A 17,015-nucleotide genomic window follows, 5' to 3' on the forward strand; every position below is an offset into this window, starting at 1 on the left:
GCTGTATAGTCACCAAAATCGATCTAAAGAAAAACCCTCCTTGCTATTTTTATTTAGGGGTTTGTCCTAACACAGAAGGGTGCCGCCCTGAGGGAGGGGGGGGCAAGCTGGAGACACCCATGTGATTTTGGTTGGCTATGTGTGAGCATGTAGGTGGAACTAACTAAGTACACATGTGTAAGCAAAGGCACATGTAAAAAACGGCCCAGACACTTCAGTTATGCAACGCTGCAGCCATGGTAGATGTCCTCGAATGGAAAATTGTCCTCGAAGGTCTAGACGAAAGTCCAGACGCCAGGTGCTGAAGATGTCTTGGAAGGTTTAGTTACGCAATGATGCGGCCATGAAGCAAGGCAGTTGTCATCCAGACCCTCTTTACTCTTTGTAACACTTAAACATTATACTACAACCTAGTATAGCAAGCAATAATCATTTACTGGTTATATCAATAAGAGAAAAATATGGCAATATGCATTATTTATGGTATATATGAGCATAAGCAAATATTCAATCAATCAAGCAAATATTTAATCCATCAACCCTCGATAATTACCTCAACACATTGCGAAAGAAAACTACAGTACAGTGCAATATTTAGTTTTTTTCTTTTCCCCCTTTTTGAATATGAATGGAGATATAACCTAGCAAAAGACACAATGGCACGAATATTGATCAACTCTGCTCCAAATATGAAAAACAGAGTAGTTGTTGGGCTTTTATTGCAGCAGTTTTTTTATGTTTGAATAATTGACGTGGTGATTGATAATATGCATGGATGAATCTTATTGCAAATATTTCAAATGTTTTTTGTTTTTTTTTGTAGCCACTAGTTGTGGCCTTTCAATATTTTGACTTAAGTCCACTTCGCGTAAAGACAAAAACACAATGTTTCCAGTAATTTCATATGCAGTATTTTATACATCTCAACTTTTAATTTGCATGTAACTGAACCATTAGCTTCCAGGTAGTCCTATAGCAACTCCAGATATTTACATGTAAACTAAGCAAATAATTGCAGTGATGAAAACAAATCTGCATTTGTTTATTTTTAATATCAGAAATATCAAAGTTTCCGACTATAATTAAATGTTTTTTTTTTATTTTTTTTTTAAACCTGCTATTTAATGTCATCTTGCCAGGCTTTAGCCTCTAGCATGGTGTTTTTATACAAGATTCTGTTAACGTAACAACTTCTGGGAAAGACTAAAACATAGGAACACTTTTTAATATTATTACATTTAATATATACAAATTCTCTCATAATTTACTACAAAGAACACATCCATACAAACTACTTGTAACTGAACCGTTAGCTAATTGTTTATCATGGCAATCCAGAAATTATTTTATAATAAAATCAATGTTCATGTAAAAATGCTAAAACATCCACATCCTTGTTACAATATTGTTGCAGTATTTCTGGAATTTTAGCCACAAAAACACAGCAAAGTGATATCTGTACGCAAATGTGAATCATTAGTTGTTCTCGCTAGGCTCACTATTAATTCAATGTAAACTAGGCAACAAGTAAAGATACTCTGTATCTTGATTTAGCATATACTTTACAAGCATCATATTAAATCACCAACAACATAGTCATTTTGTATTTGTGCATACATTTGAATCCTTTGCATGCCAATTTATATGAGCTAAACTCCTCCAGTTTACTTCTGTCTCTCGCTAAATTGTTGGTACTGTAGCAAGATAGCTATGAATAATTGATCATATCAACCCTTAATTTGTTTCTATGACAGTGAACTTTGCAACCTCACAAAAACAAACAATCACGAGTCCAAGTACAATGTGCTTTTTGAACACGTAATCTCACCCGGAAGCTATAAAAATTACAATCTACTGATAATTGCGTGACTTAAGTTTAAGGCGTGGTTCATCGACAGTTTTTTTTTTTTTTTTCTCCTCGATAACACCAACTCACTGTTGATGAATCACCAGGTTTTATTGCTTCCCACCCTTCATTCCTCAGAGGTTGACATTCAGATCATTGCCACCATCCGAGTCCTCTGCTGGATCCTCTATCTTCACTCCCAGTCCGCTGTCCATGTCAGATTCGGTAAAGCCCACTTTTGAGGGTTTAGCGGGTCCCTCATCATCTTCATCCCCACTGTCATCTTCTCTGCTGTCGGGAATGATGACCACCTCCTCTTTGGCGTCTGGGTCAATGTCCTCCTTGAACCAAACAGCCTTGTAGCCTTCCTCCAGGCGACGCTCTTTGGTCAGGATTGGCTTTACCTCCTTCTCTTTATCGGAGCTCTCCTGACTAATATTGTCACCTTCCAGGAGAGTGCTCAGTGTCGCCACACTGGACTTAAAAACAGAGTTATCCGTAGGCCCCTCTTCAGCGTTCATGACATACGGACTTCCAGAGCCTACACTGCCATCATCATTGTCATGCTGGAAAGCTTCATTCGTGTACTGGACGCCCTGCTTCTCACCACCCAAGTCCTGGCCCAGCTGTAGAGACAAAACCATTTTCAGATGTACAGTCTAGTAAAAGATGGCATTGTCCTTTATATCACTGCCCATAAAAGCCAGATTTTCCCTTTCCTTCTTTACAACATAAACACGACAAATCCAAGGCTAGAAAATTTGATTGACACTGAGGTTGGATGACGCCATACCTGTCAACCCGAGGCCATTGGCAATCTTACAAATAGTGACGTATGCCCTTACAAATTGGTGACTAATCTTACAATGTTTTATATAGCGTGCAATATGGAACAAAAATAAAACTCAAATTTTTAAATAATATGAATTTATTGATAATATTGTCACTCATAACCTGGTGCAATCAAAGAACAATCAGTATCTTCAGCTACATCATGATTAGTAAAATTAACAGTGACTTTTGTTATAATTGTATGTAGCACTTGGCAATTTCTATCATGTCATGTTAATTCTGCAAATTCTGAGAAGTGATCTGCAATACTTGCAGGCAAATTGTGTATAGTATACATTAGGGCTGCAGCTATCGAATATTTTAGTAATCGAGTAATCGACTGAAAATTCTATTGATTAATCGAGTAATCAGATAAAACATTTTTTTTAGGTATAGAGCAATTATAAATATACATGAGGGGGAAAAAAGACATTTAATCCAATATTGAACCATTTTCAGTCAATCAATGTCTTTTTTTTTCGACGTACATTGTTGAAAACAGCCAAGAATTGCATCTCAGATGTGACTAGAAAAAAAACAAATCACTGCTTTCTACTCCAAAAACTTCTAGGTCTTATAAAAAAGCAACAACATATTTCATACCTAAAAATGTAATTACGCTCGATAACAGACATCACTTGAAAGCTATGTGTTTTTCCCACGTGTTTCAATATAATTTCCATTTGTGTCAAGCTATTTTTAAGTTCTAGTTAAGTTTTAAGTTAGTCTAAACTTTAAGTACTGATAGGATTTTGAGTTTTTGCAGTGTTCAAAATAAATGTATAATACCTGCTGTATTGGAGCACATTAGGGACCAGTGCTACTTGGTGTTTTCTTCAGCAATGACTACTGAGCCAGAACTGACAGTTAGCTTTATTATGTTTTAATTTTACACCCTCATCACTCTACAGCGCTATGTTTTTACAGATTATATAAAACCTGTATGTAAGACAAGTTAGCCACGCATCAGCAGTGATCATAATCAATAGAAACCTAGCCCTCCGAAGAGCTAACGTTACGTGACCGAGTGACAGTAATGTTGTAATTATTAGCGATGAGAAGTGTACTGCTTAAAGATGGCAGCTGTTCACTAACGCTGCCCAGATGCGGCCGAAACTGTCATTTCGCATCTAGTCCTAAATGCATGTGAAATCTATGAGACGCATTGGACACTACCTGCTACCACACTAGCATCATGCGGTCGTAGTTTTTAGCAAAGACGGCGTAGTTTGTAGCGGCTGTCAGCTGCGTTTAAAAAAAAAAAAAAGATTATTGCTTCTTCCTCCACGGACGTGACGTCAGCGTGTCCTGCATGAAAAGTAGTCCGGCCAAAACGTGATGCTTAGAGCTGGCAAAATTAAACGATTCCTCGAGGTGAATAAAATTACTCAGATCAGTTTTTAAACTCGAGTTACTCGAGTTGCTCGAGTATTCGTTTCAGCTCTAGTATACATAGTAACCTTTGCTATGTATGGAAGTTATGTAATGTTGTGAATCAACTGTTAAAGTTTTAAATATTGCTCCCGTTTTTGCATTAGTTCCCTTCTGTCTGCTTTCGACATGCGAAAGTTTTAAAACTGTTTCATCATTTAAAGATAGATTAAAGTCAAGTTTTTCCCGATTTAGGAGTATTTTAGATAAAAAGTTACTTAGGTTCACTCGAAAGATTCACTACAACAGATCTGTTCTCAGAAGTCTACTGCTTTAAGATGGCGGCTGTTTACAAACGTCGCCGAGTCTGTGTACATTGTATAGGCTGTCGGCTACAGTCAGGAAATATTGGAGCCACCTAGCCTATCATCGCGTTTGCAACCCGCGTCACAACACTCTTCCCTCCTTCCCACTCCCTCTCTTCTCTCTCCGTGTCTCTGACTTTTCTCGCGTCATTTAAGCAACGTAGTAATGCCTAGTTACGGGATAAGTCGTTCACTTGAAACTAATCCATTCCAGTTCGTTCAGTAAGAAGACTCGTTCAAACAAATCGTTCAGTGAATCGTTCGCCCTCCTCATCCCCACACCCCCACCTACAGGTCCCACACAAACCCAAATGAATCATTCGGTTAATGAACGGGAAGTGACATAACTCAGTCTTGCCCCCTGCCTGCACGCTGGCTGCTTATTGGCCACACGTGGAAGCGAGTGACAGACGCTTTGATTCTGTTTACGATCCCTCCCCTGCCTGCAATGAGGCTGTGTTTGATTGGTCGTACGCGATGTCAGACGCTGCCGCTTGCTCAACGCCCTCTTACGTCCAAACTTCCTTAAGAACTAATCAGTGCAGAAGGTGATTAGTTCGGTCTCGTACACCCAAACAATTCATTCAAAAAGAACGAATCATTCACGACCGTTACAACACTAGTAAAGTATAGTAACGCACATTGTCTTGTTGCCGAAACGGTGACAAAATCCGAACGGAGAAGAAAAACAAAATGCACGAAAAATGTACAGATTTTGAACGTATGGCGTACACATTTAAAAATCAGTGCTCACTTGTATAAACTACACCGAAACCGAAAAACTTGTGACACTCACAGAGCTTCGGAAAATGCTGGCTTCGTGGATCTTCTTCCAGTCGGCTTTTCCCCTCTGGAGCCGACAAACAAGCACTCCAATGACCACCACGCAGGCGAAGAGAAGAATGCCTAGAGTTGCCCCTAGCGCCGCCATGTCCTCCGGCCCGAAACCGCCCGGTGGGATAGGCACCTCCTCTGGAAGAAACAAATATGAAATTTGATGTTACATGTCCACTAATTCACTAATAACTGTGACAAATATATACAACTGAATTGAACCTTCAACGATTTGCGAGATTCTGGTCGCACGACATCGATCAAGATGAAGGTTCTGAGTTACCATAATTTTCAGACTATAAGCCGCTACTTTTATCCCTCATTTTGAATCCTGCTGCTTATAGCCTAGTGCACCTCATTTGTTGATTTTTGTTTAATAGGTAACACTTTATTTGACAACGGCATCGTAAGACTGCCATAAGACCGTCATAATTATGACATGACATTATCATGGGCATTAATGAATGCTTATGACAGATGTCATTAAGTGCCATCTGGCAAATTATGTCACTAACTCCATATATATCCAGCTCAGATCTTGCATCCTTTCAAAGGGGAGATAATTTGCCGGATGACACAAAATGACATTTGTCATAAGCATTCATTAATGCTCGTGGCAGTATCATGTCATAATTATGATGGTGTCTTATGGCGCCACTGTCAAACACAGTGTTACTAAATTCTATAACTATCAATGAATGAAACAACTAGATCAGTAACTGAAGGAATAATTAGCAAAGAACACGAATTTTGATTTGTTAGTCACATCTGAATCGCTACAATACATGCTAGGAGGCATGTTGGACGACAACTGTTGACAGCAGAGGTTGACTGTCTCCCCTGAGAGAACAGTGATGGCCAAATTGAAGCTTCTTGAAGCAATGAAGCTCCAATTAGTCCAAAGCTTCATGGTGGTTCATTTGGTCTTATGAGAGTCTTATGATGCCGCTGTCAAAGTGTTACCGGTTGATATCTTTTGGTTTAAACATCTCATAATACGGTGAGGACAGCTGCGGCTTATAGTCCAGTGCGGCTTATCTATGAACAAATGCCGTTTTCGTGTCAAATTTGGTGGGTGACGGCTTATAGTCATGTACACTTATAGTGCAAAAGTTACGGTACTTTGTGTAGGCGTTAATTAAATATAAGAACTTTAGTTTAGAACTAGAAGATGCAATGTTTGGAGAAATTGTGTGGGGATGCTTTGCCTTCTCTGACCTGGGTTACTTCCTGTAGATTTTTAGTCACTTCCTGTAAATTTTGAGGAACTTTCAATTTTCATACTTCCTTTATTAATTATTGTCTGTCATTGACGGTTCTAAACATCCATTCCACTTTTGTTGTTAAGTGGTGGGCAGTGAGTTAACTTGGGAACACCTCCTTGTTAATATTAGGGTACTTAAAATTCACTTAAAATAGATTTTTGGGCTTTTTCAGGTACGTTCATGTTGATAATTGATCATTTTATCCCATTGCAAATGAATGGGGTGATATAAAATAAATATAGGATGAGATACATTTTGAAATGTCAATGTTTTTACCATTGGAAATGACCTGTGTGTTTGTCGCAACTGTAAATTTTGGGAGCGAAATCCAAAGGGTGCCTGCTTCACATGAATTTTTGGAATTCTTGGAACGGCGTCAATTGGTCAAATTGTGTGGGCGGTGCGGCACGCCACAAAAGTGGACAGGGAAAAAATATGAATACGAGATGTAGGGAGCTTTGCAAACATCCCCGCAACTAAATAACCAATTGGAATACTGTTGAACTATTTGAGACCATATTTGGGGAATGCAGAAAGAAGCTTGTGGAGAACATGCAAACACAACACAAGTAAAGAGAGCACAGATCCAAACCTCAAAAATTAATTAAGTGAGGCAGACCTCTTAAGCTCTTCCTCACCATGCTGCCTTGAACCCATCCATCCATTTTCTTTGATTATTGCGATCTAATTATTCTGTTCAGAGTCATGGCTAGCTGATCCACGCCGTCTGCTATGGAAGTCAGGTGAATGAAGCACTAGAAGTCACTCAGGGGGCAAAACTCTCTGGCTCGCCAGATTTCAACAAACAAGACAAAACCCATGACCACCTGTGAAAGGGTCTGCAGTGCTGGTGGGACTGTCGGTAAACTGTGATGTCATCGATGATTCTGTTGCGGCGGAAGTAAAACTTTCGCTGGTTGTGGTGACATCAGTTGAGACACTGCTGTCAGTGGGTGTACTGGGGTTGGTGGTGGACTTCGTTGGTTCAGTGGTTCTGCCATCTGTGGTGGTACCAGGGTCGGTGGTGGTTTGGTCCGTGGTTCTGCCATCAGTGGTTGGGAGGCTGGTCACAATGGTGGTGCTCAAAGGCAAAGCGGTGGTGGTGAGACCTGAGAGGAGAGCAGATGTGAAGCTAAGGGGAGAGGACCTTTGTCTCAGAATCACTAGTTTGTCTTGATCCTTTCTGGAAGGGCTGCTACTGACTGATGATCAAATGGGTAGTACCCTGCCTTTTTTCCATGAGTCTCCTAAATCCAAGTAAAACTATTCTACTGTGATGTACTCTGCTATCTTTGTGTCCTCCACTACCATGTTGTCAAACTCATTTTAGTTCACGGGCCATATTAATTGCAAGTAGGTCTCATGTTGGCTGGATTAGTTTATTTTTGGCCAAATAAATTAACTCACTGGCTACCATTGACGGCGTTAGATGTCCATTGGATGTCTAACGCCGTCAACGGCACTGAAAGATGTGCATCCACAGCCAATCCTCCCAGTTTAAACGAATTGGACACCTATCGTTGTCAATGACAGGCAATGAAATAATTTTGCATCACTTCCTCATAATTTTAGGGTACTTACGTGTCAGTTCCTGTCTATTTTTTTTTTGTTTATCATTTCCTATTGATTTTTGGAACATTTCCGGGGCGTTTCCTGTTCATTGGTCACTTCTTGTTGATTTTGGGGCATTTCCAGGCTGCTTCCTGTTGATTTTGTTCCACTTCCTTTTGGTTTTGGGGCATTTTTGAAAGACTTCCTTGATAACTCATTGGCTGCCAATGACAGCGCCATTTTGACTTTGAGGGGGCACATGAACGAATGTGGCAGTGGACATGAAACAGCAGTGCAGTAATGCATGCACTTGATAACACAAATCAACAAATTTCTCATGTCAAAATAAAAGCATGTAATTCTCTATGTACAATATAAATGGGCTACAAGGTGCCTGTCAGGCAGAACAACCATGCGGGGTGGATTCGGACCTCCTTGCGGGCCACTTATGGCCCGCGGGCTGTACTCGTTCTACTTTCAGGTTACCACTCTCCAGTGGACTTTGATAACCCCATTCCATATCTTCCTCTATACAGCTTCATTAATTCTAAAAAGAATTTTACCAACATTCTTTTTCATTCTACCTGATTTAATCCAAACTAGCCGTGTCCTTTCTTTTGCCCTCTTTTAATTTTTATCTTTTCTGTGTTGCCCATCTAAAGAGATCATTCCTGATTCTTTTCCTCCTCGTCATTCCAAGTAAATCTAGGCATTTTCAACTCTGCCACATCCAGCTTTGTCTCTTCATTGCTATCATCTCCAAAGTATACAACATCGCTGCTCTCAATACCATCCTATCTTTTCGCTTTGCTGGTGTCCTTCCTTCACCCTATCACTCCACCCTGCACTCCACCCCGCGATTATTTTTCTTATATTATCTGCAAAGATCATAGTCCGCAGAGACTCTGGCGGAACCTTCTCTGTTAATCTGTCTATCAATTTTGCATGGTGCCCAGAGCCAGTCTTGATCAAGTACTGTAAAGCAGGGGTCCCCAAACTTTTTCCTGTGAGGGCCACATAACTTTTCCCTTCTCTGACGAGGGGCCGGGGTCAGTTTGTAACAGAGAAAGTGTGACGATTGCAGGAGTGCCTAAATGTAAAAATGTATTGTTTTTTTTTTTTTTTTTTTTTTAAAGCCACAATCAAATAACCCTTTTTGGATTCTTCATGGAACAAAAGTAAGTAAAATAATAATTATATTATATTATATTATATTATATTATATTATATTATATTATATTATATTATATTATATTATAATAATAAATAATAATAATAAATAATAATAACAACACTATTAATTAAATAGATAATAACCAAATAACTAGAGCTGGGAATCTTTGGGCACCTAACGATTCGATTACGATTATGATTCAGAGGCTCCGATTCGATTATAAAACGATTATTGATGCAACCCCCTCCTCCTTTTTTTTTTAAAAGTGTTTTATACATTAGTTCCAAAATTGTTCAAAAATACTCTCAGGCTAAACCAAACTACTATTTCAGTATCAAGTTAACATATAACAGTAAACAAATATACAAAAATAACAGTAAATAAAAAACTCCAGTCCCCATTCTGTATCAGCAGCTTTAAACTACATTCAATTAATTTAATGTTGTGAATCAACCGTTAAAGTTGTTAAAATTGCTCCCGTTATTCCATAATTCCCATTTTGTCTACTTTCGACATGTGAAAGTTTTAAAACAACTTTAAAGATAGATTCAAGTCAATATTTTACCGATTTAGGAGTATTTTAGATAAAAAAAATTAGGTTCGCTTGGATGGTTCGCTACAACAGCCTTGCAGGGAAGTCTACTGCTTTAAGATGGCGGCCGTTTACTAACGCCCGCTTCTAGCTTTCTGTAGATATACTGCTTACGCTACCGAATCTATAATGCATCTAGTCCTATATAAATATGATATCTACTGTAACATTATTTGTAGCAGCTGTCAGCAGCAGTCAGGTATGTTGTTGTTGTTGTTGTTTTTTTTTTTTATCTCGTGGCATGGGTTGAGCTAGAGCCGTGAGTTGAGCATTGACATTACCCGAGGGGCCGGGTAATGACAAGCATGATGTTTAGCTACTCTTGCTCCGTTCCTCATTGCGTCCCGAAGACCACGCGGCGCGCTGAGTGTGTTTTACTTCCGCTTTACTTGACATATTTCAATAATCGGAATTTGGATGTTTGTGAATCGTTCTCGAATCTTCCACGGCCGAATCATGAATAATCTAAGAATCGGAAATTTTGCACACCTCTACAAATAACCCTCTCTGGGTTCTTTACAGAAAAAAGCCAGGAAATAAATAACACTATTGAGAAAAAAAAAAAAATCAAAATGGTCTCTGGTATTGTTCAGGGGGCCGGACCAAATGTAGAGGCGGGCCGTATCCAGCCCGCGGGCCGTAGTTTGGGGACCCCTGCTGTAAAGGAAAAACTTATTACTCTTCAGTGGTTTGGGTTTACAATCATGACTTGGCAAAAACACCCTCTGTCGTCTGAGTGCAGCAGCTTTTTCAGACACTGTTTGATGCCTCAAATACCCAATGTTGCCCAACGTCAGCTCACCTGCTACCCTGAACTGGATTAATGCCAGGAAGTGGATGGATGGCTAGACAAGGCAAGGTAGGACAAGTTAATTTGTATAGGCAAATCCATCTAGGGGTGTGACAAAATATTGAAATGGTGATATATCGTGATACTTTGTATCCCAAAAGGTTATCGATATGCTCCTGCCAAAAATCGAGATATCGTTTTTAAAAAGTGTCAATGTTTAAAAAAAAAAAATTTTTTTTAAAGGAACCAACAAGTTGCTACGAAAATGTTCCACCATAATAGTGTCTCAGGTAACTCTAAGGCTGCCATTGACGGTGCTCAACGCCCAATCCATTTAGACTGGGAACGTTCGTTCATTCGAAATAGGGCTGCAGCTATCGATTATTCTAGTAGTCCATTAATCGATGAACTATTTAGTTCGAATAATCGAGCAATCACATAAGGAACACAAAAAATTAAAATACCTGAGCTGAGCATCACACGGTATATAAAAAAAAAAAAAAAAGAGGACCTACCAGTATGTACAACAAAAGAACAATTGGCTAACTTACATAGCAAAAGTCCGCTAGCTTAAATGCTATAAAATGCTAACGCTTTTTTACAATGCTCTTAACAAATGGCTTACACACATATTCCCACAAAAAATGGCTAAATATATCTTTAAACTAAATTAGGAATGCATTCAAAAAAATCATTAGCTCAAACAAACGCTTATGTTGGCCTTAACGGGGAGCAGATGGATTCAGCCATGCGAAATGAGGTGGACTAGAGGGCTGTGTATCCACCCAAATCAATAATTGCAAACCAATCCATTACAACGCCACTTTTATTAAACGAATACTTGAAGCAGCAAAATTTAATTTGAATCTTTTTTTCTAATCGAATACTCGAGTTAATCGATTAATCGTTACAGCACTAATTCGAAACCAGAGCATTCGCAGTCATTCTGTCCGATTTTCAGGGCATTTACAGGTCAATTGCTGTTCATTTATTTACAGGTCATTTCCTGTTGAGTTTGAGTCACTGCCAATTCATTTGGGTGATTCCCAGGTCACTTCCTGTTCTGTAACTCAAAATAAACAGTGACCCATAAAATACCCCAAAATCAACAGGAGGTGACTGAAAATCAACAGGCAAATGACCTTAAATGGCCCAAAATTACCTCATTGCCCGGCACTGGCTGCCACTGACGGCCATAGACGTTCAATCCGTTTGAAGTGGGAGGGAGGGCAGCGAATGAACGAATGTTCATGGGAATGTTCAATGTTCAGGGGAACCCTGATTTTAGGGATAAGAGGTTTGACATATGTATTATTCCCCATCAATCAAAGCCAGAATTTTTGGGCTGCACTGGAAAACAGACTGTGAACTCAAAAGTTTTCGACTGAGAGGCAATTCACAGTTTGTGATGTGGATCAAGATCTGTTGTTTCTTTTTTGATGACATATAAGAGGGGCCAAGAAGAAGGGCTATAGTCACAGTTTTTACAGAAACGTCAAGAGATTAATGTCCAATGCAAGATGGATTTGCATGAAGTTCCAGATACAGCTAACAAGTCGTCCTTAAGTAGTGATTACAAGGTATCGTAATTTTCAGACTATAAGCCACTACTTTTTTCCTTCATTTTGAATCCTGCGGTTTATAGTCCAGTGCGGCTTATTTGTTGATTTAGTTGGGTTAATAGCTAACACTTTATTTGATAGGGGTGTCATAAGACTGTCATAAAACCGTCATAATTATGACACTATCATAGGCATTACTGAATGCTTACGACAGATGTCATTCAGTGTGATCTGGCAAATTTTTACTACTATTACTTAATATGACTCCATTTATGTCCAGCTTGGATCTTTTACATCCATTCAAAAGTGAGATAATTTGCCGGATAACACAAAATGACATCTGTTATAAGCATTCTATAGTGCTCATGACAGTGCCGTGTCATAATTATGATTGGCTAATGACAGTCTTATGGCGCCACTGTCAAGTAAAGTGTTAACAAGTGCCATAACTAGCAATTAATTAAACAATTGGAACAGTAGTTCAACTAATTTGCACAGAACATGAATTTTGATTGTTATTTACATCTGTAGTGATGCAATTCATGCTAGAAGGCATGTTGGACAACAACAGTGTTGACAGTAGGTGGCAGCAGCGGTTGACTGTCTCCCCCAAAGGAGCAGTGATGGCCAAATGAACCTTCTTGAAGCAATGTAGCTTTGCAGCCAATTGATTCAAAGCTTCATGATGGTTCATTTGTTCATATAACAGGAACTTATAATACAGTGAGGACAGCTGTGGCTTATTTATGAACAAATGCCGTTTTAGTGTCAAATTTGGTGGGTGGCAGCTTATCTTTAGGTGCGCCTTATAGTGCGAAAATTACGGTACTTCATTATGTGACCTCTGGATTCTGCCAACTGTTAGGTTACTACATTTGTGCACTACTGATAGGCAGGGGTAAAAATGGCCGGGAACGGTCAGGAACGCAGTTCCGGTATAAGATTCTGGGCCGGAACGCTGTTCCTCTATACGGTGCTTTGATTCCGAAAATATATATTCGAGTCCGAGTCTGACGATAACGAGTCACGTCAATGTGCGAATGCAAGCAAAACGCCTGGGCTCATTTATCCACTTAATTGGCTTACATACTGACATGTGATCACCAGAGATAGTTAGTTCTGATTGGTTCAAAAGGGCATGTTTTCTGAAACAGCTAAAAAAAATAAAATAACAAATAAAATAAAAACGGCAATGCAACAGAAAATGGATCAAATCTTTAAGAGCAAGCAAAGAGTTAAGGTGGCTTATTTATCATATTTTCAGATTTCAGATTATTTTAGCTGTCAATGTGCACTTTGGACTTATATTTGTTCATTTATGTTAGGCTACTTATTCATTTCCTTATGATTTAAAAAAGTCCATGTTTGCGCGATCTTCAAAATATATTCCATTTCACTATGCATAAAATGTCATTTGTACTTATTTTTCTGACTGTATGTTACTTATATATTTTTTATTAAAAAACAACAAAAATGTTTACATTATCTTCAATTTTAATATACAGTACATCCTGTGTTCTTAAGTAGTTAAAATTGTGATTTGGCATTTAGTATGTGAGGAAATGAGGGAAAATAAAAATTAGGAGATTGAGGTTGGGGTTATAGCTGTTTTTGTTAACTTTTATTTTGCGAATAATTGAAAAAATACAATTTTGAATGAAAATCAGTTTTTATATGTGTTATAGAAATAACTGACCAAAACAGTTTTCTTTGCATTTCAGTAGTTTTGACCCCCAGCCCAAAAAATAAAAATAAAAAAATCAAATTTCTGGTTCCGTGGCGACCTTCCCGTCAGCGAGTTCCGGCAAGAAATTCTAACCACTTTCACCCCTGCTGATAGGTTACCGCATTTGTGCACACAACAACTTTTTAAAATATTATATCAAATAACTGACATTTGAATACGGTGGTTTTCAACGGGAGAATAAAAAATACATGCCAAATCACTGAGTTCAACTCTAAATCGGGTGTCATGGATACCAAGTCAAGTTTGGTCACTCCTACATTTTAGCCAATGAAGGCCCAAATTGTAAAACTGGATAGTTAAATCTGACTCAAGCCATGTCATGTGACTCCCACCACTGTTGCTTTCTTATTTCGTGTTACTCCATGTAAGGTTTTTGTCCTACCAGTTTTCACCTCCACAGAGAGCGTTGCCACTGCCTTCTCGCGATTGGACGTGTCCACTGCTTCCACCTGCAGAGTGAGGTCGTGAGTTTAGCCAAATGACTGGTTGAATCGCTGTCTAACTTGGCTCTAGTTGGAAAACTCACTTGCAAAGATAACGTGTCCTCCGGGAGGTCCTTGGTCATGAACAGGTAACCCTGAATGATAGAGAAGTCATCGCTTCCGATGATTCGATAGACAATGTGAGGGTTTTTACCCTGTTGGGACAAGAAATTAAGTTTGTGTTATTAACAGATGTGGCAAACCTAATGTACAAGGGAGTAAAAAGCAAAAGGTTTAAGTAAAAAAAAATGTGTGTGGAGGGATATTTACACATATGATATACGGATATACAGTCCCTGACAAAAGTATTGTCGCGTATCCATTTTGTATAAACAGTTGCTAATAACCTGACTTTCAATTATTCAATTGGTTTCAGAAATGGCTCATATGAAAGGTAAGACCCTCCCAAATGATGTTGAATGTACAAAAATATATTTGTTTCACTGAAAAAAGATTTATCATTTAATGAAGACATAAAGATCAAATTTTGGCAAGACAAAAGTTTTGTCGCCTACAGACAGTAGTGTGAAAATTGAACAAAAAAATGTACTTCAAATAGAAAAATATGTTAGATAACATAAGCGAATTAAGTAGTGGTGCTGTGAGATCCAAATTTAATATTCTCTTTGACTTCTATGGGCTTCGGCAAGGATTCATACAATTTATCGATGAAGTCATCAGGAACATCAAAGAAAGCAGTCTTGCATGCCTCCCAGAGTTCATCAACATTCTTGGGTTTCGTCTTCCATGCTTCCTCTTTCATCCTACCCCAGACATGCTCAATGATGTTCATGTCTGGTGACTGGACTGGCCAGTCCTGGATGATCTTGATCTTTGTCTTGAGGAACTTTGAGGTAGAGACTGAAGTATGCGATGGAGCACCATCCTGCTGCAGAATTTGTCCCTTTTTATGGTTAGGAATGTAAGCGGCAGCTAAGATTTGTTGATATTTCAGACTATTTATCTTTCAGGGTGCAGACAATTAAAAAACTGTGTGGCATTTGCCAAGGCCCACAGCCTGTCAAAAGGATGGAGGCTGGAAAAGTGGCAAAAGGTGGATTTTTCAGATGAATCTTCCATTGAATTACACCACAGTGGCCACACATATTGCAGGGGACCTACTGGAGCCCGCATGGATCCGAGATTCACTCAGAAAACAGTGAAGTTTGGTGGTTACATTATTACCAAAATCATGGTCTGGGGTTACATCCAGTATGGGGGTGTGCGAGAGATCTGCAGGGTGGCAGGCAACACAAATAGTGTGAAATATCGACAAATCTTAGCTGCCTCTTACATTCCTAACCATAAAAAGGGACAAATTCTGCAGCAGGATGTTGCTCCATCGCATACTTCAGTCTCTACCTCAAAGTTCCTCAAGGCAAAGAAGAGCAAGATCCTCCAGGACTGGCCAGCCCAGTCACCAGTCATGAACATCATTGAGCACATCTGGGGTAGGATGAAAGACGAAGCATGGAAGACGAAACCCAAGAATGTTGATGAACTCTGGGCGGCATGCAAGACTGGTTTCTTTGATGTTCCTGATGACTTCGTCAATAAATTGTATGAATGCTTGCCGAAGCCCATGGAAGTCATACAAAATATTAAATTTGGATCTCACAGCACTACTACTTAATTCACTTATGTAACATATTTTTGTATTTGAAGTACATTTTTTGTCCAACTTTCACACTACTTTCTGTAGGCGACAAAATTTTTGTCTTGCCAAAATTTGACCTTTATGTCTTCATTAAATGATAAATCTTTTTACAGTGAAATATATTTTTGTACATTCAACATCATTTGGGAGGGTCTTAGCTTTCATATGAGCCATTTCTGAAACCAATTGAATAATTTAAAGTCAGGTTATTAGCAATTGTTTCTACAAAATGGATAAGCGGCAAGACTTTTTTTTTAGGGACTGTACAGTATATATGTGTAAAGTTCAGCTACCTGAGAAATCTTAAGTACAGTAACAACTAAAAGTAAATGGGATATTTGGATCATCTTATGCAGCCTTAAAAAGTGATTAGGATTTAAAAGATGTGGGAGCATGGTACAATAATCAGAACTGTTTTACCTCCATGCTGGCGTAATCCTCATCCAAGGCAACAATCTGAAGTGGCTCATCATTGTTGTTTGGGTCTGTTGCCATTGCACCCACTGACGAAACCACACCCTGATAACTTTCCCTCTCAAATTTTGGTTTGTGGAGCGTCTTTACTTGAACACTAACCGTGAGCGTTGTGGTGGTAAACTGAGAACTTGTCGGTGTCTGGGCAGCCTACAAGACGAAAGACATCAATTTCTTAGAAGCAAATCCTGAATAATTTACAATGTTGATATTGTGATAAGATTATTCGATTGACTGAATGTTTAGTTCAAAGCACATAGTAAATGAAACCGGAATAAAATACCGGCCCTCAGCTTCGATTCACTCGAGTAGGCTAATGGTCCTGCAGACCAGAAAGAGTAAACGCTTGACCATTTTTGTTATACTTTATTTTTAGGTGTGTTGCTGCTACGTGTGTGTTAAAGTATCAGTTAACTCTCATTCACATTGTCTCGCTCATGACAAAGAACTAACGTGTGCAGTGCAGTGTAGTGA

General features: G+C 38.9%; 1 protein-coding gene across 2 annotated transcripts in view; it reads right to left on the reverse strand.

Moving 5' to 3' along the window:
• Positions 1 to 1,205: 1,205 nt before the first annotated feature.
• Positions 1,206 to 17,015, reverse strand: part of cdhr5b (cadherin-related family member 5b) — a 28,150-nt gene continuing 12,340 nt past the window's right edge. Inside the window, exons 10-15 of one of the 2 annotated variants that reach the window (XM_057837261.1) lie at positions 16,488 to 16,691; positions 14,455 to 14,565; positions 14,311 to 14,377; positions 7,340 to 7,621; positions 5,210 to 5,385; positions 1,206 to 2,472 (exon numbers count right to left, since the gene is read on the reverse strand). In XM_057837261.1, coding sequence (XP_057693244.1) covers positions 1,981 to 2,472; positions 5,210 to 5,385; positions 7,340 to 7,621; positions 14,311 to 14,377; positions 14,455 to 14,565; positions 16,488 to 16,691 — 1,332 coding nt within the window. In that variant the 3' untranslated portion in view covers positions 1,206 to 1,980. The remainder of the gene's footprint in view (positions 2,473 to 5,209; positions 5,386 to 7,339; positions 7,622 to 14,310; positions 14,378 to 14,454; positions 14,566 to 16,487; positions 16,692 to 17,015) is intronic. The other variant, XM_057837262.1, reaches the window with a different exon arrangement.

The sequence above is a fragment of the Corythoichthys intestinalis genome, chromosome 5 (genome assembly GCF_030265065.1).
Source record: "Corythoichthys intestinalis isolate RoL2023-P3 chromosome 5, ASM3026506v1, whole genome shotgun sequence".
Classification (NCBI taxonomy): Eukaryota; Metazoa; Chordata; class Actinopteri; order Syngnathiformes; family Syngnathidae; genus Corythoichthys; species Corythoichthys intestinalis.